At 48.4% G+C, this 24,305-nt stretch overlaps 10 protein-coding genes across 13 annotated transcripts; 7 read left to right on the plus strand and 3 right to left on the minus strand.

Annotated features, from left to right (window-relative positions):
- The first annotated feature begins 42 nt into the window (after window positions 1-42).
- LOC136197820 (uncharacterized) lies at window positions 43-3,633 on the plus strand. Of its 3 annotated transcripts, XR_010672607.1 has the most exons (5): window positions 43-256; window positions 337-2,225; window positions 2,286-2,411; window positions 2,463-2,754; window positions 2,817-3,633. XR_010672607.1 is itself a non-coding variant. In XM_065987651.1 (4 exons), the coding sequence occupies exons 2-3, from the start codon at window positions 552-554 to the stop codon at window positions 2,367-2,369; spliced, it is 1,758 nt and encodes a 585-aa protein (XP_065843723.1). In that variant the 5' UTR covers window positions 43-256; window positions 337-551; the 3' UTR covers window positions 2,370-2,411; window positions 2,463-3,633. The 3 variants fall into 3 exon arrangements, 2 of the variants coding, with proteins under 2 accessions (XP_065843723.1, XP_065843726.1); XM_065987651.1 differs by having other exon boundaries at window positions 2,463-3,633; XM_065987654.1 differs by having other exon boundaries at window positions 43-2,225; window positions 2,463-3,633.
- On the plus strand, window positions 3,511-9,219 carry LOC136197824 (SET domain-containing protein 4-like). The gene is made up of 11 exons (XM_065987659.1): window positions 3,511-3,579; window positions 3,645-5,889; window positions 5,956-6,210; window positions 6,259-6,359; window positions 6,421-6,506; window positions 6,559-6,695; window positions 6,748-6,896; window positions 7,079-7,169; window positions 7,225-7,317; window positions 7,381-7,479; window positions 7,546-9,219. The coding sequence occupies exons 2-11, from the start codon at window positions 5,530-5,532 to the stop codon at window positions 7,699-7,701; spliced, it is 1,527 nt and encodes a 508-aa protein (XP_065843731.1). The 5' UTR covers window positions 3,511-3,579; window positions 3,645-5,529; the 3' UTR covers window positions 7,702-9,219.
- Window positions 8,681-9,400, minus strand: LOC136197832 (protein shisa-5-like). Its single transcript, XM_065987669.1, has 4 exons — window positions 9,326-9,400; window positions 9,117-9,279; window positions 8,922-9,052; window positions 8,681-8,869 (listed from the first exon to the last, which is right to left on the minus strand). Exons 1-4 carry the CDS (start codon window positions 9,372-9,374, stop codon window positions 8,844-8,846), a joined length of 369 nt encoding a protein of 122 aa, XP_065843741.1. The 5' UTR covers window positions 9,375-9,400; the 3' UTR covers window positions 8,681-8,843.
- On the plus strand, window positions 9,360-11,534 carry LOC136197833 (tetratricopeptide repeat protein 38-like). The gene is given in 14 exon segments (XM_065987670.1): window positions 9,360-9,456; window positions 9,507-9,584; window positions 9,641-9,722; window positions 9,783-9,957; window positions 10,020-10,193; window positions 10,248-10,323; window positions 10,379-10,498; window positions 10,550-10,650; window positions 10,652-10,736; window positions 10,799-10,947; window positions 10,998-11,076; window positions 11,129-11,206; window positions 11,262-11,335; window positions 11,397-11,534. Coding segments are annotated over 14 exon segments (1,383 nt in total). The 5' UTR covers window positions 9,360-9,429; the 3' UTR covers window positions 11,482-11,534.
- On the plus strand, window positions 11,502-13,999 carry LOC136197822 (uncharacterized sodium-dependent transporter YocR-like). 2 transcript variants are annotated; one of them, XM_065987656.1, is made up of 14 exons: window positions 11,502-11,607; window positions 11,658-11,701; window positions 11,757-11,868; window positions 11,921-12,104; window positions 12,156-12,267; window positions 12,324-12,525; window positions 12,581-12,743; window positions 12,791-12,919; window positions 12,970-13,106; window positions 13,159-13,250; window positions 13,313-13,414; window positions 13,460-13,509; window positions 13,565-13,682; window positions 13,734-13,999. In XM_065987656.1, the coding sequence occupies exons 2-14, from the start codon at window positions 11,675-11,677 to the stop codon at window positions 13,929-13,931; spliced, it is 1,626 nt and encodes a 541-aa protein (XP_065843728.1). In that variant the 5' UTR covers window positions 11,502-11,607; window positions 11,658-11,674; the 3' UTR covers window positions 13,932-13,999. The 2 variants fall into 2 exon arrangements, with proteins under 2 accessions (XP_065843728.1, XP_065843729.1); XM_065987657.1 differs by having other exon boundaries at window positions 11,503-11,607; window positions 11,654-11,701.
- LOC136197821 (uncharacterized sodium-dependent transporter YocR-like) lies at window positions 13,986-16,487 on the plus strand. Its single transcript, XM_065987655.1, has 13 exons — window positions 13,986-14,056; window positions 14,119-14,230; window positions 14,284-14,467; window positions 14,526-14,637; window positions 14,684-14,885; window positions 14,942-15,104; window positions 15,162-15,290; window positions 15,353-15,489; window positions 15,559-15,650; window positions 15,700-15,801; window positions 15,852-15,901; window positions 15,961-16,078; window positions 16,135-16,487. The coding sequence occupies exons 1-13, from the start codon at window positions 14,030-14,032 to the stop codon at window positions 16,348-16,350; spliced, it is 1,644 nt and encodes a 547-aa protein (XP_065843727.1). The 5' UTR covers window positions 13,986-14,029; the 3' UTR covers window positions 16,351-16,487.
- Window positions 16,488-16,571: 84 nt separating this feature from the next.
- LOC136197639 (cathepsin B-like cysteine proteinase 3) lies at window positions 16,572-18,139 on the plus strand. The gene is made up of 5 exons (XM_065987449.1): window positions 16,572-16,938; window positions 17,120-17,229; window positions 17,286-17,644; window positions 17,702-17,789; window positions 17,861-18,139. Exons 1-5 carry the CDS (start codon window positions 16,612-16,614, stop codon window positions 17,988-17,990), a joined length of 1,014 nt encoding a protein of 337 aa, XP_065843521.1. The 5' UTR covers window positions 16,572-16,611; the 3' UTR covers window positions 17,991-18,139.
- A 36-nt stretch (window positions 18,140-18,175) lies between these two features.
- Window positions 18,176-20,560, plus strand: LOC136197637 (phosphatidylserine synthase 1-like). The gene is made up of 11 exons (XM_065987447.1): window positions 18,176-18,516; window positions 18,573-18,709; window positions 18,861-18,979; window positions 19,035-19,190; window positions 19,255-19,406; window positions 19,469-19,528; window positions 19,647-19,728; window positions 19,784-19,896; window positions 19,947-20,012; window positions 20,133-20,300; window positions 20,351-20,560. The coding sequence occupies exons 1-11, from the start codon at window positions 18,197-18,199 to the stop codon at window positions 20,373-20,375; spliced, it is 1,398 nt and encodes a 465-aa protein (XP_065843519.1). The 5' UTR covers window positions 18,176-18,196; the 3' UTR covers window positions 20,376-20,560.
- Window positions 20,322-22,638, minus strand: LOC136197635 (uncharacterized). Its single transcript, XM_065987446.1, has 7 exons — window positions 22,516-22,638; window positions 22,274-22,448; window positions 21,915-22,001; window positions 21,572-21,860; window positions 21,354-21,502; window positions 21,157-21,294; window positions 20,322-21,087 (listed from the first exon to the last, which is right to left on the minus strand). Exons 1-7 carry the CDS (start codon window positions 22,579-22,581, stop codon window positions 20,426-20,428), a joined length of 1,566 nt encoding a protein of 521 aa, XP_065843518.1. The 5' UTR covers window positions 22,582-22,638; the 3' UTR covers window positions 20,322-20,425.
- A 91-nt stretch (window positions 22,639-22,729) lies between these two features.
- LOC136197638 (collagen alpha-1(XI) chain-like) lies at window positions 22,730-24,256 on the minus strand. Its single transcript, XM_065987448.1, has 7 exons — window positions 24,176-24,256; window positions 24,062-24,098; window positions 23,941-24,012; window positions 23,825-23,884; window positions 23,559-23,764; window positions 23,162-23,506; window positions 22,730-23,110 (listed from the first exon to the last, which is right to left on the minus strand). The coding sequence occupies exons 1-7, from the start codon at window positions 24,248-24,250 to the stop codon at window positions 22,874-22,876; spliced, it is 1,032 nt and encodes a 343-aa protein (XP_065843520.1). The 5' UTR covers window positions 24,251-24,256; the 3' UTR covers window positions 22,730-22,873.
- Window positions 24,257-24,305: the final 49 nt, after the last annotated feature.

Raw genomic sequence — 24,305 nt, forward strand, 5'->3', positions numbered from 1 at the left:
TAACGTTTGGCTTACGTTGTTGCATAGGTTTAATCGAGATAAAGCCGCGTGTACTAAATGATTATTGTTGATAATCATTTTTTGCCTAATGACGTCATTTTGTTATATGCCTTAATCAATTAAGTACTGCGCATGTGGGAGTGGGTGCTTCCCATCGAATGGCTCATGATGTTTACCTGGAACGACATCCCAAAGCAAGAGGGAAATCCCGAGCAAGAGGGGAATTCCTAGTGACGCTCGTACGACGAGGAGCCAGGTACGAATTCTTAGAATTGCATGGGGGTGGAGTCATGTGGTTTTCACGTGCACACAAAGTTCTATTATTTCTGCTCTTAGTTAGGAAGATTTGGCGAAGACGTCTTTCTGCGTTGTTTCTTATGCACAAGGCAAGCTAAATTGTTGACGACAGATGACGACAGAGCCCTATATGACGATTGCATGTGACGCACTTGTGGCCGAACAAGTTCAGGCATGACGAAAGGGTATATCCCAAGAAACTTCTAGAAGCTTCTAGATGATCTCTGGATGGCTATATAAGCGCGAGTTTTTTCATGCTCGGGTTTACTCTCGCTCAATACGTCGAAGAAGATATGCCGTCAGCCTTGTCCAAGTTCAACGCTACGCCCTTCTTTGATGCAAAGAAACACACGTTTGACGTCGACTTCTCCTCTCTTTCCTGCACTGGAAAGGCCATCACTGGCGTCGCCATCAAAAACGGCATCAACGGCGAAAAGCGCGTTCAACTCCTGTTCGGAAACGCTCGTATCGACTCGATAGAATCGCCAACGGAGGAAGAGTTTGCCGGCGTGCTGCGATCCGTCTTTCACGACAATCAACGACCGGAGTTCTTCTTTCAAACCATCGGCCGTCCTCATCCCCTGTCCGGACGACAGTACTGCGGCTACTCGTCTCCGTGGATGCGCGGCACGGCGCTTGGAAAACTCTTGATTGAGGCGGACGTTTGGATGAAGTTGCTGTCGCGCAACATCAAGCCGATCAACGAAGAAGAAGGCGACGTTCGGTTCGTCGCGTGGAATCGGAACACGCACTTGCGTGGCGGCATGAAAACCGCGCACGACTTTGAATCCCTCGGCCATCCGGCGTCAATTCTACTGAAATGTGAAAATGTAAAGTATTACGAGACGGAGAAGATGATGCTGTTCCCGACGAATCCTCGTATGGAAATCGAGGACGGCGTGTTACCGCAATTCGGTAGCTATCTCAGCAGCATCTTAGAAGATGTCGCCCTTGACGGGGCTCCCGTTTTCGAGCGAATTCGCGAGCTACCCAAAATGATCATGATAGCCGAATGGCTCAAAAGAAAAGGCGTTGAAATCGACGAGACGTGGCTCTGGGAGAAAACACAGCCTCATCCCTCCGCCGTGCCCGAGACCTTTCAAGGGCTGAAACGTTCAGTCAATTCCGAAAAGAGAAGTCTCGTGAAAAAAATTGATCAATTGAGATGCGTCATGGCGCGATCCGCCTACGAGGCCGGCGACGTGATCGCAACCCCGCTTGGACCCGTCCGTCGCAAAATCGACTTTGAATTTTCCAACGTCGTCATCGACGGCTCCCGCTGCGTTGCCGACGTCGTCGAAACGCATCACATCGCCGGAGGGGAGCAGCCCGTCTTTCAACGCGAAATGACCGTTCGTGGCTCGGATTGCGACGAAGACATCGATTGGGTTTATGAAGGACTAGATCCGACAAGTCCAATCAATGCGGGGTTTGTGTGTCCTGAGGTGACGTCGTGGTCCGAACTCCACGAACAGTCTGTTGAGCCTTTCTGGACCTTCAAAATGAAAGGAGGAGACGTCTGTTCTGCGTATTACGGCGGCTGCAGTTCGCAGTTTTCCACTGAACGCGTTTCATCTAGCAGAAGGCAGACCTCGCACTGCCCCCCTCGCTCGCAATCACAGCCCACCTGTCCAAGAGGCGGCGTTCGTGGAGGCTACTCTGACGACTCGGTGCAGATTGGGGGCAGAGCGAATCCTTCACAGGGGTCTACGAGTTTTTATGATTCCACGGGAGTTCCTGTTCGCACCGAAACGTCAATGAGATTTTCCGCTCGTCCCAAAGGGGAAGATGATGGACCGGTGATTGCTTTTGGTTCTATGCCTTCGTCAAGCTTCGTCAGCGGCTACTGCTCTATCTGTTGCAATCGTCTCGCTGCAAGCGATGCTGCGGTTCCTCCGAGTCATTGCGGCCATGATTGCCACAAACAGGTATAATACTAATACAAATATATTAGTTTGACCAAATGTTGTAATTGTTCTGTTTTGCAGTGCCTTGAAAAGTGGATTGGAGCAGGAAGACTTTACTGTCATACGTGCTACAAGACGTTTGAGTCAGTTGCTCGTCCAGCTTAGTCAAGAACTTCGTCTACGCACGGAGCGCCTCTATCATAAAAGGTAAAGGCAGATTTTCAAACTTTTTAGCCATAATACGTTTTTCTTCTCTAGATGTACATCATGTTTTGTGCTTGTATTTATTTTAGCCATACCGTATATGTATGTGTCCGTATATGTATGTGTCACATTGTAGGACATTCGCCTTCTACTCAATCTGAACGATTTGAGGGCTGAAATCGGTTCAAATTGATCGAAGCTAAACTCATTTTAGTTTCACGTCTCGTTTCGTAGCAACGCCATTTTAGTAGATACCAACTCCTTGGAGTCATTCCATGGAAATAGAATCTATCTTTGAGTCTCTCTATGATTAAGAATATCGTCGTAGAAAAAAAAGCAAAATAACGTTAGTCGGTCTAAATAACGTCCGGCACAAACACGACACAAACTAATGAGTTGTTGCAATAGGAGGCAAAAATTGCGCTCCCGCTCTCTCCTTCATTTCCCGTCGCCGTCGATTAGCAACCGGCGTGGCAAGAGCGTTCACCGTCGTCGCCGAGCAGGGTACGAAACACTTCCTCGAAGCCAGCTGCGGCGTCGATGGCCCAAAGCCGTCCCGTCTCGACGACAAGGCGTCGCCGTCGTCGCGTGACTCGTCGTCCCACACGCTCTCCTCAATAACGCAGGGAAGCGAAATCGCCTCGCGAATTTCTGACGTCACTTCGCGACGCGCGCACGCAATCGGCGACAGCCCCATGGAGACCTTCCGTTCGCGCAGTCGACTCGAACCTTCGCCGTCGCGTCTCTCGTCGTCTCCCACGCCGTACAAATTGGGAGTCGAACGCCATCGCGAGGTGGCAATTCGCGTAGGAGGCGGAGGAGCGGAGACCGATCTCGACAGCGGCGTCTGAAGCGAGAGACGACGCTGTCGCTTTTTCAGATCGTGCTTGAGAATCTGCGTCTGCTTGTCGCACATTCGCATCGCGATGTGCATGTCCTTGTCGAGCTGCTTGATTTGGAGATCCAAGGCGCGCTGGTCGCGCGTCACCAGACGTTTCATCGTCTCCTCGCGATCGAGGATGTCTCTCCATATGTTCGGCTGGACGGCGCGTTCTCGCGGTCGTCGTCGTCCGACGAACGGTTTTCCTGTCGATGAGTGAAGCATTTCGGACGCGTTTCTCCGGCCGGAGGGTGGTCGAACGCACGTCGCAGACTGAATATAATTATGAATGTAAACCACGATCACGTTTTGGTTTTCTAATGAGATGTTTTTGATCTTTTCACACCCGCTTGCAGGTAGCTAAGCAACGACGGCGACGTGACGTTTTCTTGCAGAATGGCGTTTCTTGAGGTTTTGTTTCATAGGCGCTCTGTTTCAAACGACCGGTTGCTAGGGTGCATGAAAGCGAAAGCTTTTCATGTAGACTAAAAATGATATGAATGTGTTGGGGTGCGTGGGAATGGTGTGGAGGGGGAGGAAGCAGGAAAAACAAGCGCTAGATGGTCCCCAAAAAGAGGCCTCGTCTTACAACTCGGTTAAGAATCCTTGGAAATCGTAAAGAACAAGGAGGAAACGTCGAACAAGACGCCCCGCGACCAGTTCCATCCTTCGAAAAATCGATAGATCGAAGCATGCGCGCAGTGAGCCTCGATCGTGTTTAGATCTCGATCTTAGACTCCCGCAAGGCTCAATCAAATCGTCCTCGTCTTCTTGTCGCTTCGAAAAGCGGCAATTTCTCGTGGCGTTCCTCGAATGTGAAATTTCGAAAGCGAAAGCGAATGGGAAGACCCTGTAGAGAAAAGAAATGCATCTAAACGTTAGATTCCTCTTCGGAATACGAAAAACGTCATCGACCACGAGGAGCCGCCATTATTCTAGCGCCAAAATCAGCCACGGTACGATACCGTAAAGAGTACGTGGAAAATTGGCCCGAGCTTTCTCGACGAACCAGCGACTCGTTGCCCCGGTGAATCGAAGACAATGCGGTCACCAACGGATATTGCACCTGCTTTCGTATAAAAGCCGCTGCGCCATGCGCACAACTTCAGTCCTGGTTAGGTGGGGAAAGCCAACGGGCGGAACCCTGGAGGTCGTCGGCGTCGGGAAAGCCTCGGTCATGTCAACATTAATCGTGCTCAGTCGGTTGCCGTTCCTTGCTGAAGCTGTGAGGTGCAGTGGATGAGCGTCGCGCGAGTTCTTCTCGTGGCGCGCGATCGGCACTGGGAAAGTCACTAAGGGCTCGTTGGATTTCATATATTGAGAAAAACAGTATAAGAGAAGAACAGAGAGACAGGGAACAACAGCAAAGGACGAAAAACAACAACAGCTAAAACATAAATACATACAAGGGAGGGGTTAATGGGTATTGGAATTGCAGCGTGTGCTAGCCACCGCCGCTGGATTTCATATATTGAGAAAAACAGTATAAGAGAAGAACAGAGAGACAGGGAACAACAGCAAAGGACGAAAAACAACAACAGCTAAAACATAAATACATACAAGGGAGGGGTTAATGGGTATTGGAATTGCAGCGTGTGCTAGCCACCGCCGCAAGACTAAGGGAGGCTGTCTGACTAGGCAAGATCTTCTTAACCTTGTTGATAACGATTCTGGCATTTTGTCGTTGTAGGACGGACGAGATGGCTTGGGTCGCGAAGCCTGGCGTACCGCGTTAATACCGAGTGGGCGTCAGGCTAAGATCAGTTCACTTTCCTGCCAAAGAAACGCGTGGGGGGCCCAGTGTCTCGTGGCTGCTTCTCACTCGGCTTAGTGACCTATAGCCGAAGATAGCCCGACTTCCCAGACCAAATCATAGCACGTTGTTGACCTCTGGCTGTGTGCGGACTCACGTTCGGCGCCCTCCCTCATCCCGGTAGTCCCGCTTCCTCTCAAGCGAAGGACTATGGCCCTTTTGGGTCGCGGTGCGACGCGGTCGGGGGGACGGTGTGGGAGAGCCGTTCTCGATCCAGGCCGCACCGTTCGTGGATGAGCCTATGATGCCACAACTCGCTCTCAATCATTTTTGGGCTACTCAGCGTTCGAACCTCCACGCGGTGTAGCCTGGATTACGCCAATGCGAACGCAGGACAAAAAGGTACGTACGCGGATAGATCGAACAGAAATTATCTCTTTTCTTTTAGGTTTTGAGCGAAGGAGCGACTCTACGCGAACAATTTCAAGATGGAGCACGCTCGTAGATATATAGAACGCTGCATGATGGTTGGACGTTGTATTTACGCATGCATGCACGTAGAAATGTCGATCAAACAGGCTCCACGCAGTTCTCGCGCGTTTCGCACGTTTCATTTCATCGCGCGCGCTAATGTCCACGAAAAGCGACTTTCTGGCATGAAAGCGCTCCTCTTTTCATCGTCGCTCGTTCTTTGCCTCGTTCCTTTTGTGCTCCCAATGGAAAATCGAGGCAAGATCGCCGCTCTTCTGCGCTGGCTACGAAAAGATGGCGGATACATTTCGGATCGCGTCGCGATCGTCAATTTCGCCGACGCGGGCCTCGGAATCGAAGCAGTAGAACCGATAGAAGTAAAGCGGTCATTGGCCAGTCTCGTCTATGCCACGCCCAAACGAATATTCGACATTTTTTTCTAGCGAGGACACGTGGTCGCAAGAATTCCTCTGTCATTGCTAATGAACATCGAGCACGCGGTCGTTTCGCCCGAATTCGGTCCTGTTTTGGACGAATTCGACTATCTTAGCGATATCAACGCAATGGCCGCCTTTCTCGCTTTCGAAAAATCGAAGAAAAATTCAAAGTGGAAATCCTACATCGATCTTTTACCGGATCGCTTCTCGACGACGCTATTCGCTTCGAAACGCGACTTAGAGGCATTGGAAGGCTCTTCAGTACAGCTGACACATTAATTAAAATCAAACTATTGGCGTATTTTTCAGGTGAAAATTTTTGCTGAACGGCGCAATGAAGCGGTGGAGAAAATGTACGAGAGACTTTCCGCTGATCTGCGTCGAGTTTTTCCGGACATTCGCTTGACGCGGTACAGCAATGACATTATTGAATTATTATTCCCATTTTATTTAGTAGTCCGTTTATCGTAGGGAGGCCTTTTTGTGGGGTCTGTCCGTACTTTGGAGTCGATCGCACAACGTTCGAGTTTTGGGACCAGATAGCCAATGGCATCAGGGTGAGACTTCTACCAATTAAATAATTCTCGATATGGGGGAATTGTTTCTTAGCTTCCTGCCTTATCCCTGTTGCCGATTTATTTAACATGGCTCCGAGTGATGAACAAGTGACGATTGAATGCCAAACGAATGCCAAATCGACTCATTTTGAATGTTTGGCTATGTCAACGGTATCTCGTCACTCACAGGTAGCTACTGTCCTATCATCAAAGCAGGACGTTATTGATTATCTTCTGAAAGTTATTTGTTATGTATAGTAGCGTAGCGAGTCGGAGGCACAACAGTCACCTTCTGATGGATTACGGCTTCGTGCTCCAAGACAATCCGTATGACTGTGTCATAGTGGAAACGCCGAAGCCGCGTGACGATGACACGGAACGAAATCTAAGGCGAGTGCTATATAATATAGGATAATTCGTTATCGTTATCGTGTGATGACAAGGCACCAAATGATTGAAAGCGTTTGATTAGTATAGTGGTGCTAGGGGCCAGCTGACGTTTGTATATTTCTCCATGTATTTTTTTGTGTATTTTGTCTGTTCGTTATTGGTGAGGCGTTTTCTATTCCTAGACTGGAGATTTTGTCGTGGGTTCCCGAACTGCAGATGCCCTACATTCAGCTGCACCGTCTCAATGCCAGTCAACTGCTTCAGTCTGCGCTGGTGAGACCGTTTAGGAGGACGCATAGTCGAAAGCCTAAAGAGGAATCAATTGCAGATGACTGCCATGAGAATACTTGTCATGCCGAAGAATTCCCTTCAAGACTTGCACGATATGAGAGGAGAAAAGAAAGGGGAGAACATTAACAAGGTAAATGTATATGCATTGATCCAAGTGTAACGCTTTTAATTAATATTTCTCGTCGTTTTGCAGATTGGCTCTCTGCCTCCTCCAGACGAATTAAAAGCCCTCCAAAGAGCAATGGACTTTGTTGAGAATATTTTGCGCGGATACCCGAGCGACGAGGAGGAGGCAAGATGCACTACTACACTATAGTCTAGCGTCACCACTGGTCACTCTTCCTTTCTTTCTGTATAGGAAAATAGTGAGGATGGCGACGGTGACACGTCGTCAAAGCTGAGAACGTATGCAGTCGTTCTGTTGAGAGACGAGAAGAGGATTCTCAAAGACATCGCCGAGACGTTTGAGCAGCAAATTAGAAAAGTAACAAGACTTTTATTCGACGATCTGTAACAGTTTGACAAAAGAAGCACAGCAGCGCAACAACACCACAAACCATCAAGACTGCGCGCAAGAAACAACTAAAAAATCACGTTTCGCCACGACGTCAAGCATATTTTTCGTATCTGGCGGCACCTAAGAGATTATCGATATGAACCCACCTCTTTTTTTTGCACCGCCCACTAACCGGAACTGGGAGTTTGAACGACAGTGGTGACGGATTCGCCTCGACGGCAGGCGGCGCAGCAGCCACAGCAGCAGAGAATGCAGACGAGAACGATGATGACGACGATAGCAATTCCTACGCCAATGACAGCCCATATCCTGTTTAGAAGGAAGTTCGTTGTCTGGGGGAGGGTGGGGTCCACGCAGAACGTTACCACGTCGCAAGTCCGCTAACGGCGTGACTTATGTTGTCGCAGAGGTCGTTTACATCTTTCGTGCAGCACGACGAACTGCTCGAATCGCATTTGCAGCAATATTGGTCGTTGGCATTGTTGCACGCGAGTGGGGGTGACGTCGAACAGGTCTGAATTTCGGCCGTGGCGCCTGCAGAGCATTTCACTTGTTTGCGCACTCGTATCCACGTTTTGCACCTACCTGTTGCGGCGACAAGGAGGAAGACGAGCGACAACGTGCACGACGCCATAGATCAGATCATGTGACTGATTCGTTCGGAGCAGGTCTTTATACATTGCAATACGGTTCTAGTCTCGCCACGTGACCGTTGGGAAAGGGTCACGTAGCGAAAGGCATTAGACTAATTATTATTACCGAGTGGTGTATTAGTGACATGCTGTGAACGTATGGGAAGGATCATTCTACCGACATACTGGCTCTCACTTCTATCTGGGTCAGCAGCGTGAAATGAGAGCTAGATTTGATATTTCCTCATTGGAATGCATCCATGCCTCTCTAGCTTACGCAGTCGTTCTATTAAGAGACGAGAAGAGGATTCTCAAAGACATTGCCGAGACGTTTGAGCAGCAAATTAGAAAACTAAAAAAACTTTTATTCAACGATTTGAAGACGGTTTGACAAAGAAGCACAGCAACACAAGACAACGCATCAGCACAGCAACACAAGACAACGCATCAGCACAGAGACGGTAAGACTGCGCGCAAGGAACAAGTAAGGAGTCACGTTTCGCCACGTCAAGCAAATTGTCCGTATCCGCCACCTAAAGGGGATAATAGAGAGTGGACCCGCCTCTTTTTGCACCGCCCACTAACCGGGAGATTGAACGACAGTGGTGACGGTTTGGTCTCGACGGCAGGCGGCGCAGCAGCCGCAGCAGCAGAGAATGCAGGAGAGAACGATGATGACGAAGATAGCGATTCCTACGCCAATGACAGCCCATATCCTGTTTAGTAAATCAATTAGAGGATGTTTGTTGACTGGAGGGCGGGGTCACGCAGAAGGTTTACCACGTCGCAAGTCCGCTAATGGTGTTGCAGACATCGTTTTCTGCTTTCGTGCAGCACGACGTGCTAGTCGCACAGCAGCAATATTGGTCTTCGTCACTGTCGCACGGAAACCGAGTGTAGGGGAAAGTCGGATTCGTACAGAAGCTAATATCGGCCGCGGCGCCTGCACAGAGCATGTTTTGAAATCCACGTTTTTGCACCTACAGTACCTGTTGCGGCGACAAGGAGGAAGACGAGCGAGAACGTGCACGACGCCATCGATCAGATCATGTGACTGACTCCTTTTGGAGCATGCGCGCGGTAAAGAGAAACAATGCATTCCAATTGGAGAGATTTGGAGGTGTTTCAACGCGTTCAGACTTCACTATGCACTTCATACTGCAATCGTAGGCTTGGAAAGAAGCCGACTTGCCTATGACAACAGCCAGCAACGAAGCGGCTAAACTTTACGACGCCGTTCTCACACAAGTGCCTACACAATTGACTAAACTGCTGATCCGTCGTCATCTTCACGTCTTCTGCAGTACATTGGTTGGTACGACGATCCGGGAGTCGGCGGAATCGAATCGAGCGTGACGAAGATGCTGGCGGCCGACGAAAATTTCGGTAGCAGCAATTTTTCGTCATCAATCAAATTAGTTAGCTGAGACTTTGGACTTTTCTTAGCCATGGGTCACGTTATTGGAACGGGGTTGGATCTAATTGGCACGGGGCAATCAATTCACACGAGCAAGGACTTGAAAACGGCCGTGGAAAATATGTCTCAATTATTGACGAAGAACAAAACGATGACGCGTCGCGAGAAACTTCACATTCAAGCCGTTGAAAATTTTGCTCGCAAGTGACCTTAATAATTAATTGCATCTAGGTACTGTGCATATTATTTACCTAGTTGTGTATTAGTGACATGTTCGGAGCCGTGAACGTATGGGAAGAGATCCTATTGGATCATCCCACCGACATGCTCGCTCTCAAATTTGCTCACGACTCCTACTTCTATTTGGGTCAGCAGCGTCAGATGAGAGATTCGATAGAGAGGGTATTTCCTCATTGGAATGCGTCCATGCCTCTCTACAGGTAAATACAATACAGACTACTAGTGGAGAAACATTTATTAGTAATGATTCTAAGTTATTTGTATGGAATGTCTGCGTTTGGTTGGATCGAGACGAATTTTTACGATGAAGCAGAGAAGTGCGCGTTGAAGGTGACAAAGCAATCACTCCACCTGCGAATTAATTTTAGTCACTTTTTTTATTGAGGCTTTGGAATTGAATCCGCGCGACTGCTGGGCTACACACGCTCAAGCTCACGTGCTGGAAATGGGCGGCCGTGCCGGCGAGGGAGTGACGTTTTTGACGAAAACGGAAAACGATTGGAATGTAAGCGCTTAGTAGTATTATGGATATCCACAGAGACGTTGTCATCTGTAGAAAGGCGAAATGCTTGCTTGTCACAACTACTGGCACTTGGCCTTGTACCAAATCGAGCAAGGCAATCACGCGGCCGCAGTCGACGTCTACGACGAGCAAATTGGAAAGCGATGCAAATCGGGCGCTATGCTCGATCTCCGCTTCTCTGCTCTATCGCTTAGAGATGGAAGGCGAGAGACGACCTCCTGCACTTACGTCTATACAGTATAGTTATAGATACTTTGCTCAGGTATTGGAGGTCACGACGAGAGGTGGAAGGAGCAACTCGATTTGTGGACTTCTCACTTGGACGATCACATTCTCGTTTTCAACGACGCTCACATGCTGATGTGCGCTCTCGGCGCGAAAAACCGGGAGGCCTCTCAAAAATTCATGACGTCAATTCGAGAGTTTATCCGGTAAGAAAGAAGAATCTCCCTAGCTCACTCCCGCGAAACGGCGATTCCAGAAGTGGAAGTGGCACTCAGCACGAAATTTGCAAACGAGTCGGACTAAAACTATTGGAGGCAATGGAACTATTCGACGAGGTTAATTTTTCTTTGGTACGTACTAGCACTGCCCCAGTCATCGTTTGTTTAGGGCGATGCGGCCGGCGCAGTGGACCTTCTCCATCCCCTTCGATACAACGTGATTGACATTGGAGGAAGCAATGCTCAGGTAGGTATATTGTTTATAGCATACAATTTCTTGGAGACTAATTCGCCGTCGCCAGCGAGATCTTTGGCAGTTGTTTCTCATTCACGCTGCCCTCCAGTCGTCGAAAAAGGAACATCACTGCCTTGCCAGGTATGCGGACGCTACGACGTCGCCGCGGCTGGTCCCGTACGGGGCTACTCATTCATTGCAGGTCGTTGCTGGTCGAGAGAAAGGCGATGAAGAAGAATGCGCCGATGACGGATCGACTCATGGCTCGCGCGCTCGCTCTTCATTAATCTCTACTAAACTTGATCTGTTCGTGTCCAGTTGCTGGGCGCACTATTTGCACATTGCCTTAAATAAATATGAAGTGAAAGGCCACTGAGGATGAAGAAAGAAAAACTTAGATTGCCAAGTTTGTGGTAATGAGTAAACGAAAATTAGCTCACGTGATTGTAAAGGGGATAGCTAGGAGTCACGAGATACTTGATGCCGTCGACGGAGAATAGAGACCAAGTGCTCCGAACGACACTTCGAAACGTTTAATTGACGTAACTTCTCGCTTCTCTAGCCTCTTTTCAAGTCCAAATTGGGCTTGATATTGACGTGCCTCGGATCCGTGGTTGGCACGGGCAACATATGGCGTTATCCGCGTATCGTCGCTAATAACAGCGGCAATGAAGGTACTCATCATTAAACTTCTATGTTTCTCCTATTTAGCTTGTTTTCCCCGAGGTGGTCTCGTTTTTCTCATACTGTGGGCCCTTGGCTTGTGGGTCTGGTCCATACCAATCAAACTGGTCGAATTTGCCATGGGTCGCTATACGAAAAAGAACGTCATAGCGTCGTTCAAGGAACTCGTCGGTCCGTGGGCGCAGTGGATGGGCGCTTGGGTCATCTGCGTATCCCTACTCATTGGGTATATATACACACCTATTCTCTTCAGAATATTTTACGAGCAGTTATGTAGTGGTTACTATTCGGTCGTTCTTGGCTGGTGCTTCTATTACTGCATTCACTCCATGGCCTTTCCGCTGCCGGAGTCGTACGCCGAGTCGGTCGAGCGCTGGGAGGAGCTCAACGTGCGTAAAGTCATTCTTTCGTCGTCGTAAAAACAGGAAAGATGTTTGAAATGCAGGATACTTATTATCCGTTGCTGTGTCACACGATTGGGGCGGTGCTCGCTGGCTTTTGCATTGTGCGCGGAGTGAAGACGGTCGAATGGGCGAATAAGATTCTTGTTCCGGTTCTCCTGCTGATTGTCGCTTTTTCGCTCGCCTGGTCGCTGTCTTTGCCCTACGCTTACGAAGGAATCGTCTATCTCTTTTCACCAGATTGGGGCAATGATATGTGTTATCTCCGATGAATTCACTAGGTAACATTAACCTATTTTAGATGTATTGAAAACGTCTCAAGTGTGGGTCGACGCCGTGACGCAGAACGCGTGGGACACGGGCACCGCCGGTGGAACGATGGTCGCCTACGCGACGTACATGAGTCACAAGGATGGAGTCGTCTCTATAGGAACGTTTACTCCGCTCGCCAATAATTTTGTCAGGTAGAAATCTTAATTAAGTAAAACGTATTTGCGATGTATTGATCCAGTTTTTGTTGCGGTATCATGATATTTTGCAACGTCTTCTCAGCTCTCGAATTGGAAGGTCGATCCCGACAGTACATCGTCAATGTGCTAAAGGACAACGGGCCGGCTAACACGGGACTCACTTTTATCTGGTAGAAACATTTGGAGATGCGACGATTTGCTATCATTGTATTTTTTGCAGGATGCCACTGCTTTATAAAGACATCACTTTCGGTCGAGGACTTGCCACTCTTTTCTTCTTATCGCTCTCATTCGCTGGATTCAGTTCTCTCATAGGAATTTTCGAGTTGCAGGCCGTCACCTTGGAAAACATGGGCCGTATGCGCAGACAGCTATAGATTAGAGGTCGCTTGTATATGCCTTATTTTAGTGCGTCGAATTCCCGCTGCCATTATTGTCACAATTGTTATTTTTCTGCTCGGATTGCCTTCGTCGCTCAATCTCAATATTCTTGCTAATCAGGTACAAAATAGTATTAGATTAATAAAAGACTCTCCTATAATTTGATATGTGTCTCTCTGTAGGATGCCTCTTGGGGCTTTGGTCTCATTCCCAGTGGCCTTCTCTTCTGCACTCTCGTTATGTATTACGGCCCTAACCGTTTTCGCAGAGTTCTCGTCAACGAAGTAAAATCCAAATTGTTTATGAATGCTTCCAATGAAAAATTTTAGTTCGGAACGGACGATTTCAAACTACGGAAAATTTGGAATTACTTTATTGCGTAAGAGTAGAAAGATCAAACGGACAAGCTACTGTAGACGCCGCGACTATTACAGATTCATTTCTCCTCTAATCGGAGTGGCTATTGTTATCTGGTGGATAGCCAACAACATAAGCGACGACTCCCGTTGGTATCAGTTGGAAGAGACCAGTCTCCTACTGACCCTCATACAGGTACTGTTCAGAGTAAAAGAGGACTTCTTTTTTGCTATACTTCTTTCGTAGTGGATTATTCTTCTAATTTTGGTGCTCAACATAAATCACATTTACCAACGTTTCTTTGGCAAATCGAACTTGAGAGCGGATGAGGACACCATTCAAGATGGAAGCATCGAAGTCGGTCAACCGAAAAGCAGCCAAAAGGAGGAATATCTCGCAACGACGAGACTGCTACCCAAAAAAGAAGAAACGTCGGAACTTTGAAGAAGACAGAGAAAAAAAATTTGCAAGAGCTCGCGTGCACGACTACTAACACGATTATTTTTCTGTCACGTGTATGTAACGGCAAATACCATCTCACCATGGCCGACGACGAAATCGCCGACACGGTGAGTCTTCGCGCGAATCGAATGCATCGAAAGCGAAAGCAAGTCGCTTCTCGTCGACTCAGCCTCTTTTCAAATCGAAACTCGGGCTCGTCTTGGCCTGCATGGGATCCGTTGTGGGCACGGGCAACATCTGGCGCTATCCGCGAATCGTAGCGAACAACAGCGGCGACGAAGGTGAGCTCGTCGTTCGTTAGAGTCCCACCTCGGTGCACGCGCACGTCTCTAAGGCGGACTCGTCTTTCTCATTCTCTGGGCCATCGGATTGTGGGTGTGGTCGATACCGATTATTCTGATCGAGTACGCCGTCGGACGATACACGCGCAAGACGGTCATCACGTCGTTCAAGGCGCTGATGGGACCCTGGTGTCAGTGGATGGGAGGATGGATTACCTGTGTCATGCTTCTCATTGGGTATAGATAGAGACAGGCATACCCTTAGTCAATCTCTTGTATATGTGCATGCAATCAGGGGCTACTATTCTGTCGTTCTCGGCTGGTGCTTTTACTTCTTCTATTATTCGATTGCCCATCCACTGCCGGAGAATTACGAGGATTCGTATGCGCGTTGGGACAAATTGCACGTATGGATATACGCTAATGATGAGCTCAGCGTTATTGTGTTTCTAGGACACCAACTATCCGCTTCTCTGTCATTTCATTGCTTGTTTTCTCGGTTTCCTGTGCATCGTACGCGGCGTCAAGACCGTCGAATTGGCCAACAAAATCATCGTTCCCATTCTACTGCTTCTCGTCATGTTCTCGCTCGCCTGGTCGTTGAGCCTACCCTACGCCTACGAAGCGATCACCTATCTGTTCTCGCCGGATTGGGGTAAAAAAATCCCTTGGGGGAACCGAAGAACGTTGCCTTATTCCATCCATACATAGACGTTCTCAAGACATCTCAGGTGTGGGTCGACGCCGTGACGCAGAACGCTTGGGACACGGGCGCCGCCGGCGGCCTCTTCCTGACCTACGCCACTTACATGCGACGTCACGACGGAGTCGTCAGCATGGGAACGCTCACTCCCCTCGCAAACAACTTTGTCAGGTATTAAAACGAAATTCTTTCTCTCTGTGAACGTTATGTTTGAATGTTGATTTGAAGTTTATGTTGTGGAATTACCATTTTCTGCAACGTCTTCTCCGTTCTCGAGATGGAAGGTCGCGATCGAGATTACGTCGTGTCGATTTTGAAGGACAACGGCCCGGCAAACACAGGACTCACTTTTATATGGTACACTATATGCAGTATATATTCGTGTGAATTAGATAGAATTCTCTTTTCTCTTAATTAAGGATGCCCCTGCTGTATCAGAGCATCAGCGTTGGCCGATTTTTAGCCGTGCTCTTTTTTCTCTCGCTCTCGTTTGCTGGCCTCAGTTCGCTTATTGCGATGTACGAATTCATGGCTTGCACGCTGGAAAACATGGGACGTAAGTCGTCGTCGTCGTCGGAAACGATGCTTGTTTTGACAATCGAAATGGAGGAGATTTTCTTTTTAGTTCCTCGTTTGCTTTCTGCCTTTGTCGTCTTCATTGCTCTCTTTCTCATTGGCCTGCCTTCGTCTCTGAATTTGGACATTCTCGTCAACCAAGTATAAGGGATTCTGAAGAAAAGCGTTTTGGGCTTATTGTCTTATTTAGGATTCCGTGTGGGGATTTGCTTTGATTGTGAGCGGGCTCATGCTGATCACCCTCGTCTTGTACTACGGAGCAGACAAATTTCGTACAGTTCTCGTGAATGACGTAAGCACTGAAAACGAAGCGAATAGTCTGCATAATTAGAATTCTCATAGTATGGCCTCTCGGATTGGAAATTACGAAAAATTTGGTCAATAGTCATATGGTATCTCTTGCAAACGACGTCACTGTGAACGCAGCCAGCTCAAAATTATCTGCATTTAGGTTTGTTTCACCTATCGTGGGTGCAGCCCTCATTATTTGGTGGATCGTGAGCACCGTCAAGGACGATCCGCGCTGGTACTATCTCGAAAACGAGAGCCTCATTTTCACCCTTTACGAGGTGCATACGTCCACGGACGACGTCCAATAAATTTTCAATTTTTTTCTCTTTTATAGTGGGCTGCCTTGCTTATCGTCGTGCTGGCCGCCAATACGATCTATCAGGTATTCATCGCAAAGCCAAAAGTCACTCTCGACACAATTCAAGACGGAAGCGTCGAAGTGGGCAAATCGAGCAAAACGAAAACGGCGACCGACGAGGAGTATCTAGTCACGCGTAAGCTCGTCGCGGAATCGAACTCGTCGGCGAACGAAGAGACGTCGTCATTGTGAAGGGGAGAGATAAAAGACAGAAAAAAAATGTACCCAGTGTCTGTGCGTGCGCGTGCCTATTTTTTATTAGCTATTTTTTCATCTCGATTTGCCGGCTGTAGGCGTGAAATTCAAAAACATGACGTTCTTCATGAGGGCTCCGTGTGGCGTGGGCGCGTTGGCATCGGCGACGCACGTGGCCCAGTCACAAGACTCCCTATCTCGTGATCTCGTGACTACAGACACCTCGTGATTGTGGTGCTATCACATACACAAACAACGATGACTACGTCTCTCCTGCTCGCCGTCGTCCTCGTCGCCTCCTGCGCGGCCCACGATCGTCTCGCCGACATCGCAAACAAAATCAACAGCGATCCGGAGTCGACGTGGAAGGCGTCGGCCGATCGTTACCTTCGCGTGCCCGAAAACGTTCTCAAGACGATGATGGGCGTTCGCATGGACGCGTTCGGCGACTCGCTTCGTCGCGAGTTCCCCAACGTCACCAACGTCCGCAGCGACATCCCGGCCGAGTTCGACGCGCGCAAACAGTGGCCCAACTGCCCTAGCATAGCCGACATTCGAGATCAGAGCGCCTGCGGAAGCTGCTGGGTGCGTAATTAAAAATTCAGTCAAAAAAGCCGAATAGCGAGAGTTCCCGTCGATTAGTATTGAGTTTGTATTTATTTATCTTGTTATATCGGTAACCAATGAGCTTGTCCTACATGTACTAATCGAATTAGACATTAATTATGTACCTGTACATGTACCTTTCATGCTTTTTTTCTTGCAGGCGGTTGCTGCTGCTGAAGTGATGAGCGATCGCTATTGCGTCCAGTTCGGCATCAATGTCAACATTTCGGCGAACGATTTGACGGCCTGCTGTCATCTCTGTGGCAACGGGTGGGAGGGAGAAATACAAACGGTACCTCGATGTAAATCTTATACTGTACTCATAGATGCGGGGGTGGGTATCCGCTCATGGCCTTCCGCTATTGGGAGACGTCGGGCATCGTGACCGGCGGTCAATACGGAAGCAAGTCGGGCTGCCAGCCGTACACTCTTGCGCAGTGCGAGCACCACATTCCCGCCGGCCACTATCCCGTCTGCCCCAAGGAGGAGGACCACACGCCGAAATGCACGAAGGAGTGCCAGGAAGGATACTCGGTTTCGTACGAGGCCGATAAGAGAAATCATCGCGGCGAGAGCGCCTACAACGTGCGCGGCAGCGTGGAAGGCATTCAGACGGAGATCATGACCAATGGACCCGTCGAGGCCGCCTTTACCGTCTACGAAGATTTTCTTACCTATAAGACCGGTAAGTCAACGCATGTTCTATATGGATTTATATACTATTGTCTTTTGCCCCTGTAAGGTGTTTATGAACATAAGACTGGAAAAATGTTGGGCGGTCACGCCGTTCGCGCTTTGGGATGGGGAGAAGAGGACGGCGTTCCTTACTGGTCAGCCGTTAGTCGACGAATTAAAAATTTTAGATCCGCTTCTTGACTCTATCCTGTGTCTTTTTTATTAGGATCATTGCCAATTCGTGGAATTCTGACTGGGGTGACAACGGCTATTTCAAAATGATCCGCGGTAAGGACAACTGCGGCATCGAAGGCGGAATGGTTGCTGGAAAGGCCAAGAAGCCCGAAAGCTATTAAGAGAACGACTTCTCCCTATTTGCCTGAGACATTGGTATTTGTATTTGTATTAGTATTTGTATTTGTGCTGCTAAATCAGATCACCAGTTGATTTGATTTCAGTTTCGTTGTCCTCTGTTACTGTGCTCACCAATGAATCTTTTTTTGGACGCGCGGGGGGAGTTCCTGTGGGGAGGACCACGTGCCGACATACGGGCTCGCGAAAAATGGAGGACGAAAGCGAGAGTCCGCGCATGTTGCGACGTCGATCGCATCGTCCGCGCGGCCTCGTCGACCTGCAGTACGATCGTCGCAGGCGTCCGAAGCCGCGACGCGACGATCGCGCCTTCGCCGACGCCTCGTCGTGCGACGACGGCGAAGAATCGGACGATTCGTCCGGATCCGGCGTCTTCGAGACGTGGTATCATCAGCACGAGGTCTTCGACAAGAAAGTCGACAACATCACCGTCGATTTCTTCTACAAACCGCGAACGCTCACCCTTCTAGTAGTTCTTCTTGTCACCATGTTTATTTTCTCGTTTTGGAGGTGCTATCTAATTGTAGGTGCGAAGTCGCGTTAATTAATTGAATTTGTTTCTTTAGGGACGACAGCGGCACTGATAACAACGTCAAAATGGGCTTTCTGTTTGTCGTCATTGTATTCGAAGTTATTAGCATATTGGCTTTTCCCAATGGGCCCTTCATTCGTCCGCATCCTGCTCTATGGAGAATGGCATTTGGTGAGAGAGAGAGAGAGAGAGAGAGAGAGCCGTCCCCTTGAGTGCATATACTGTACACAGAATGTATATTTATTAATCATAAGAACCTTCTATAGTATTGAATCTGATACTACTAGACGGGTTTCCTATTGGTGGTTTTTTTCTCCTCTAGGCTTAAGTGTTGTGTACATGCTTGTGCTGATATTCGCTCTATTTCAAAAGTATCAAGACATTGTAGCCGCATTGCGATGGTTGGATCCCTCTCTCATTGGAGAGGGTCCCGATCTTACAGTATGCAGAACGTGACGATCGCTAATGGAATTATAGGCAACGCTTCTCTTTTTAGGACTACGCTTCTGATTGTTCGTTCACGTTCGCCAACGTTTGGACTCGCATCGATATCTTCATTTTCGGCCATCTGTTTGGGTGGATATTGAAAGCCATGGTCATACGCGACGTCATCCTGTGCTGGGTCAATAGCATCATGTGGGAAGTCACTGAGGCGAGCGGATCCACCGCGTCAGTTTGAGTTCACACTACGCGTTTTTTTTCTTCTCTCCCTAAAGGTTGCCTTTGCGCATTTGCTGGTCAATTTCAATGAATGCTGGTGGGACATCTGGATTCTTGACATTTTCATTTGCAATGGACTTGGAATTGCCATTGGGCTGTACATCTGCAAGAAGTTGGAAGTCAGAGAGTATAACTGGGCGAGTTTCAAGTAAAAAAAGTCTGCGTTTGCACACCTCTACCCCTCTTGCTCACAAGCGACTTTACGTATAGAGAATTGCGTCGACCTCAGGACAAAATAAAGAGAGCAGTTCTTCAGTTCACTCCTGAAAGGTAATACTATCAATAAAATGTTACATATAAGTACGTCAGATCCCATGACAATGTTTAGTAGTATAAGATGACTTTATGAATACGGACACTAGTGACCGTTTTTTTCTTCCTTATCTAGTTGGACTCACGTGCGTTGGCTCGATCCGTCTTCGACGTACATGCGCTACATTGCTATTTCTATTTTTCTCATATTCTGGCAGGTACAGTAGGCGAAATAGATCTCGTAATTTTATAAGTCTGCATCGTCTTTCGTAGATTAGCGAACTCAATTCGTTCTTTCTCAAGCACATCTTCCTCATTCCCACGTCTAATCTTCTCAACGTTTATCGTCTTCTAATCATCGGCATGATGGCTGCTCCTACGATTCGGTAGCATTGATTTCATTCGTTAGAACAAAGGTTGACTCCCTTTCTTCTAGACAATACTACGTCTACTGCACCGATAAAACGTGCAAGAGAATGGGGACGCAAGCCTGGGTTTTTATGTAATATTTCCGAATAGCGGTTATGCCAGTGTCATCTCTTCTTTTTTGATTTTTATTTGAGAGTGGCATAACCGTGGTCTGTCTGTTAATCGTTTATTGATTTATTATTTTTCCTATCAGAGCGGCGACGGGGTTAGAGTCTTTGCTTTGCATCAAGTGCGGCATGGAGCTCTTCTCTCAGACCCTTTTCGACAACATCATCTTCTGGGTCATCTTTCAGCTGCTCACCTGTCTCGTTGTGTTTTTCGCGCTCGTTTACGTCTCCCAACGACGCAAAAAGCGCAAAAAGTGAGCGTGGACGCATTGATATGCGTGTTTTTGATTATATATTTTCCTAGTCACGTGCCGTCCTCTACCAGTTAAAAAAGGGGAAAAAAACGGAGGGAAGATAACTGCGGTTTTTCTTCTTTATTTCACGTTTCCGGTATCTGTGCGTAGTCGTGTTCTTCCTTTTTCGTTTCAGTGTAATCGCACCAACCGGGGGGCACATCGACGGTTTTATGACGAAACATAGCGGCGCCGCCGCCTCTCGCTTTTCCGTACGACAACCGATCGAGATCCAACGACTGTTGATAGGCGATAGGCGACCGCACGTCCGCCGCCGGTCGAGGGGGTGGGAGTGGAGGTGGGCGGGACCCGGGCGCTAGAGGACTTTTCGATCCTCCGCTTTCGCGTTGGTACGACTTGCGCGGGAATACGGGCGACGCATAGCGCGGCGGCGACAGGGGGCTCGGCGATAGGGGGCTTGGCGGCAGCGGCGGCGAACACGTTACGCCGTCGTCCGATTCATCCTGTCCGGGAAGCGTCTTAGCGCGCTGGAGCACGTGCCTGTCCAACGAGGAACTGCGCGGGCGACTGCCGTGACGTCGCGTTGGCGGCGCCGACTTGCAGGCCGAATTGTCGTCGCCGTCTATCAAATCGAGATACGGATTCGAGCTCGACTTCTGTCCTTGCGTCGATCTGGCCTCCTCCCTCTGCCATTCGAGCAGATCTTCCATCGAATGCGCAAACCCCGTTCTCCGCGGCGACGGCGGCGGAACGCTCGCCAATTCGGTGTGATCGATGTAAGTGGGATCTAAAGAAGAAAGGGCCCCGCGGGGAATCGTACGACGAATGACGTCCTAAAAGCGATTTATTCTCATACCTTCCGAAGGGGGCGGCGGTAGAGGCACGGGTGGCGGTAGAGGAGGCGGTCTGCGAGGCAGCGTAGCTAATCCACTTCGAATCGGGTCCGCTCGTTCGATTTCGCTCCTCCCGTTGCTATAGTTACTCGGAGGCGAATCTGAAAAAAAAACCATAAGATTCTTTTCCCCACTGCACGCCCTGTCTGCTCGCTCGTACCGCAGATAGATAGTCTCTCCATGCCGAAATTTGACATGTGTATATGCCGCGTCATGAGACTCGCGACTTTGCGTCGAAGCAGCTGAATGATCTCCTTGGAGTCGTTCGAGCAAAACTGGACCTCGTCGCCAACATAGCCCTGTTTTATCCTAATATAATAGAGAGCCCGTCCTCAATAACATATTGTCTCTATTATTGTTGAATAATTTAAATCCCACTTGGCTAATTTTATTGATACGGCACCCGTCGACTGATTGCTGCCCGGCGGCGGCTCGCGTTCGGTGAGGGGGCCCATTGACGACACGTGCCACGACGTCAATTCCTCGGCGTTGTTTTCGCGTCGTCGCAAAACGACGCTCGTGTCCGTGATAGAGAGAATGAGCGGCATGTGCGATCGGAGTGCGATGCCCGCGTTCGGGCTGTTCTCCTTGAGAACGCTGACGAGTTTTCGTCCGCCGCGATCGTCGACGAGCGCCACGTGGTAGTCCTGCGAGGGCTTGTCAATTTCTAGAGAGATGGTAAATAGTCAGAGATTCGCGGCGTTTTCTTTTTCATTCTCACGTCGAACGCCAACGTCTTCCAAACGTTTAAGCCACTTATCGACTTCCTCTGAGGAGTATGCGGCCATCTGATGTTTCATTCCGCTCACTAGGAATAAAAGTTAGGCAATAGATTGTGGCTACATAACTACGTCATCACGAGCGTATATAGAAATCAGAGTCCTATAATAAGATAGGGCTCTGATAGAAATCAAGAGATTAGGAGTTGCCCGTTCTCGTTTTTTCCCCTCTCCTAAACCTTCCTCGTTTACCGTCCCCCCTTTTAAAAACTAATTCAATTAAATCGGAATTGGTCAAACCTAATGCGTTCTTTTCTACGAGCGCGCTTTTGTTCTTTAGTCTATCTTTCCCCCCCCTTACGCATGATTTCGAAAGCGTGCGGCCGGCCCTTCGCCGCCGGGCGCTTCCGGGTTCCGAGAGCCGAGCGGAGATCGATAGCGTCGATGAGCTTTGCTCTGTGACCTCCTTCGTAGTGTTTTAACATGAACGTCCCGTTCTCCTGTTCCAGTACGACGAAATAAGGCTTGTACTGATGCTGGACAATTACAAGTAGGTCGTGTTTACCGAGGCGGCTATGCACTGACAACGCCCTACTGACTTACGCCCGTTTTGTGCCTTCTCTTCACGTCTAGCCAGCCTTGTCCGAGCGAGTGAACGATGCTCTCCATGGGGCAGTGTTTAGAAGATCGTTTGCGACTCGCTTCTCTCTTTCCTCTTTTCACAAAACCCGGATAACACGGGGTGAAAGGGCGTGTTTACGTGCATGCGAACCCGCCTCACTTTTCGCAGAACGTTTGGTAGGCTGTTTGTCTGCAAGTGTTTGCATATCTTTCCACTTTTAGGGCCAATGTCTTTAGGTGCACAGTAGCAAAAAACACGAAACGTTTAGGCTAGATGCGGACAACAGTACGGCGGGTTTAGCAACGAAACTACAAAAAAATTGATTTGTTGCGAAATTGATTAGCGTGCAAAAACATAGCCTATAGAAAAGACGTTTTTATTTCCATTGTCAGTAGTACTGCAAGCGGCTTGATTGCCGCAGGAATTTGAACGGAAGTTTATTCCACATTGTCCACCTTTCCGACCTCCTATTCCAATCCATGAATCAGCAGAGCCGCAGTCATATTGATTGTTTGATATTATTCCAATTCGAACTTGCACAGCAACACTTTCGTCTCCCTTCACATTGAATCCCTCCTGTTTAGTTAAGATTTAGCTAAACATTCTTAATTTGGTCTAAACTCGTACTCTGTTGCAGTTTGCTTGAAGAGAAGAACCGTGGATTAGGCTCTTCCAAGCACTGCGTCCTATTGAGGTCGAGTGGTATACGTTAGACGTTATGATGTGTCTCAACGAAGCCGCCCTCTTGTGCAAGGTCACCCAATTTGTCTCGTGGTTTGTTTTTAAACCAATAAGAACTTCTTTAAACGGTAGTGTCCAGAAGGAAGCCAGTTTAGCTTCGTTGTGGTCCAGATGAACGGAATCCTCGTTGTATGACGATGTCGTCGTCCACAAGGAGCTGTAGTAGTCAAACGTTTGCCTAGCACCGTTGACTTTCATTATAAGGGTCCACCCGCCTTCCTTGCAGTAAACCTATTCCGAACGTAGTAAAGATAGGTTCTGTGAGACGAGATCGTAGTTGTACCCTATAAGCTGGATAGTTGGCTGACGGTTGGATCCAATAAACGCCCGGCTTGTAGCCGGCCAGTTTACTTAGATCTAGGCACGACGACGCTGGTTGAGCTTTGGATCCTCCGAGACTGCTAGTGGCATGTTCAGTCAGAAGAGAAATCCACTCCTTTCCATTGCAATATTGAATGACGTCGTCTATCGCGTTGTATTGCACTGATCCTGCAAAAACGATATTTTGCGTTGTTTGCGTTTGATTTTGCCTTTGCTGGTGGTTAGTACCTGCATTTGGCACTGAACATGCCTCGTCAATATATTGCAGTTTCTGGGGTCCTGGACTACCTACAAGTCAACGGTTCACTGCAATTATATCACTTAGTTAATTAATTATTAATCACCCGCAGGTCCGGTGTCTCCTTTTTGGCCATTAGTTCCTGGCAAGCCGTGTCGTCCAGGTATGCCTGGTATGCCTAATCAAAAGATTAAATTTTCAGTGCAATTGCCAAATCAATGCATTACCTGGGTTGCACTGACAGTCGCAAGAGACTTTGTCGTTCTAAACAGAGAAAAAAACAAAAAAACAATTTGATTGTGTCAATTATAGTAGCTGCATGCTGGATCTTTCTGTTCCACCTTAGAAGTTTCAAGGGCTACGCTTTTAGCAGAAGTCCATACAATAGCGGCGACAAACAAAGTGATTATTTTCATTGAACACAATATTGCCAGTTGTTGTGGCAGTTGCATGGAGCTCTTATATAAGTAT

Source organism: Oscarella lobularis, chromosome 18 (genome assembly GCF_947507565.1).
Source record: "Oscarella lobularis chromosome 18, ooOscLobu1.1, whole genome shotgun sequence".
NCBI classification, from domain to species: domain Eukaryota; kingdom Metazoa; phylum Porifera; class Homoscleromorpha; order Homosclerophorida; family Oscarellidae; genus Oscarella; species Oscarella lobularis.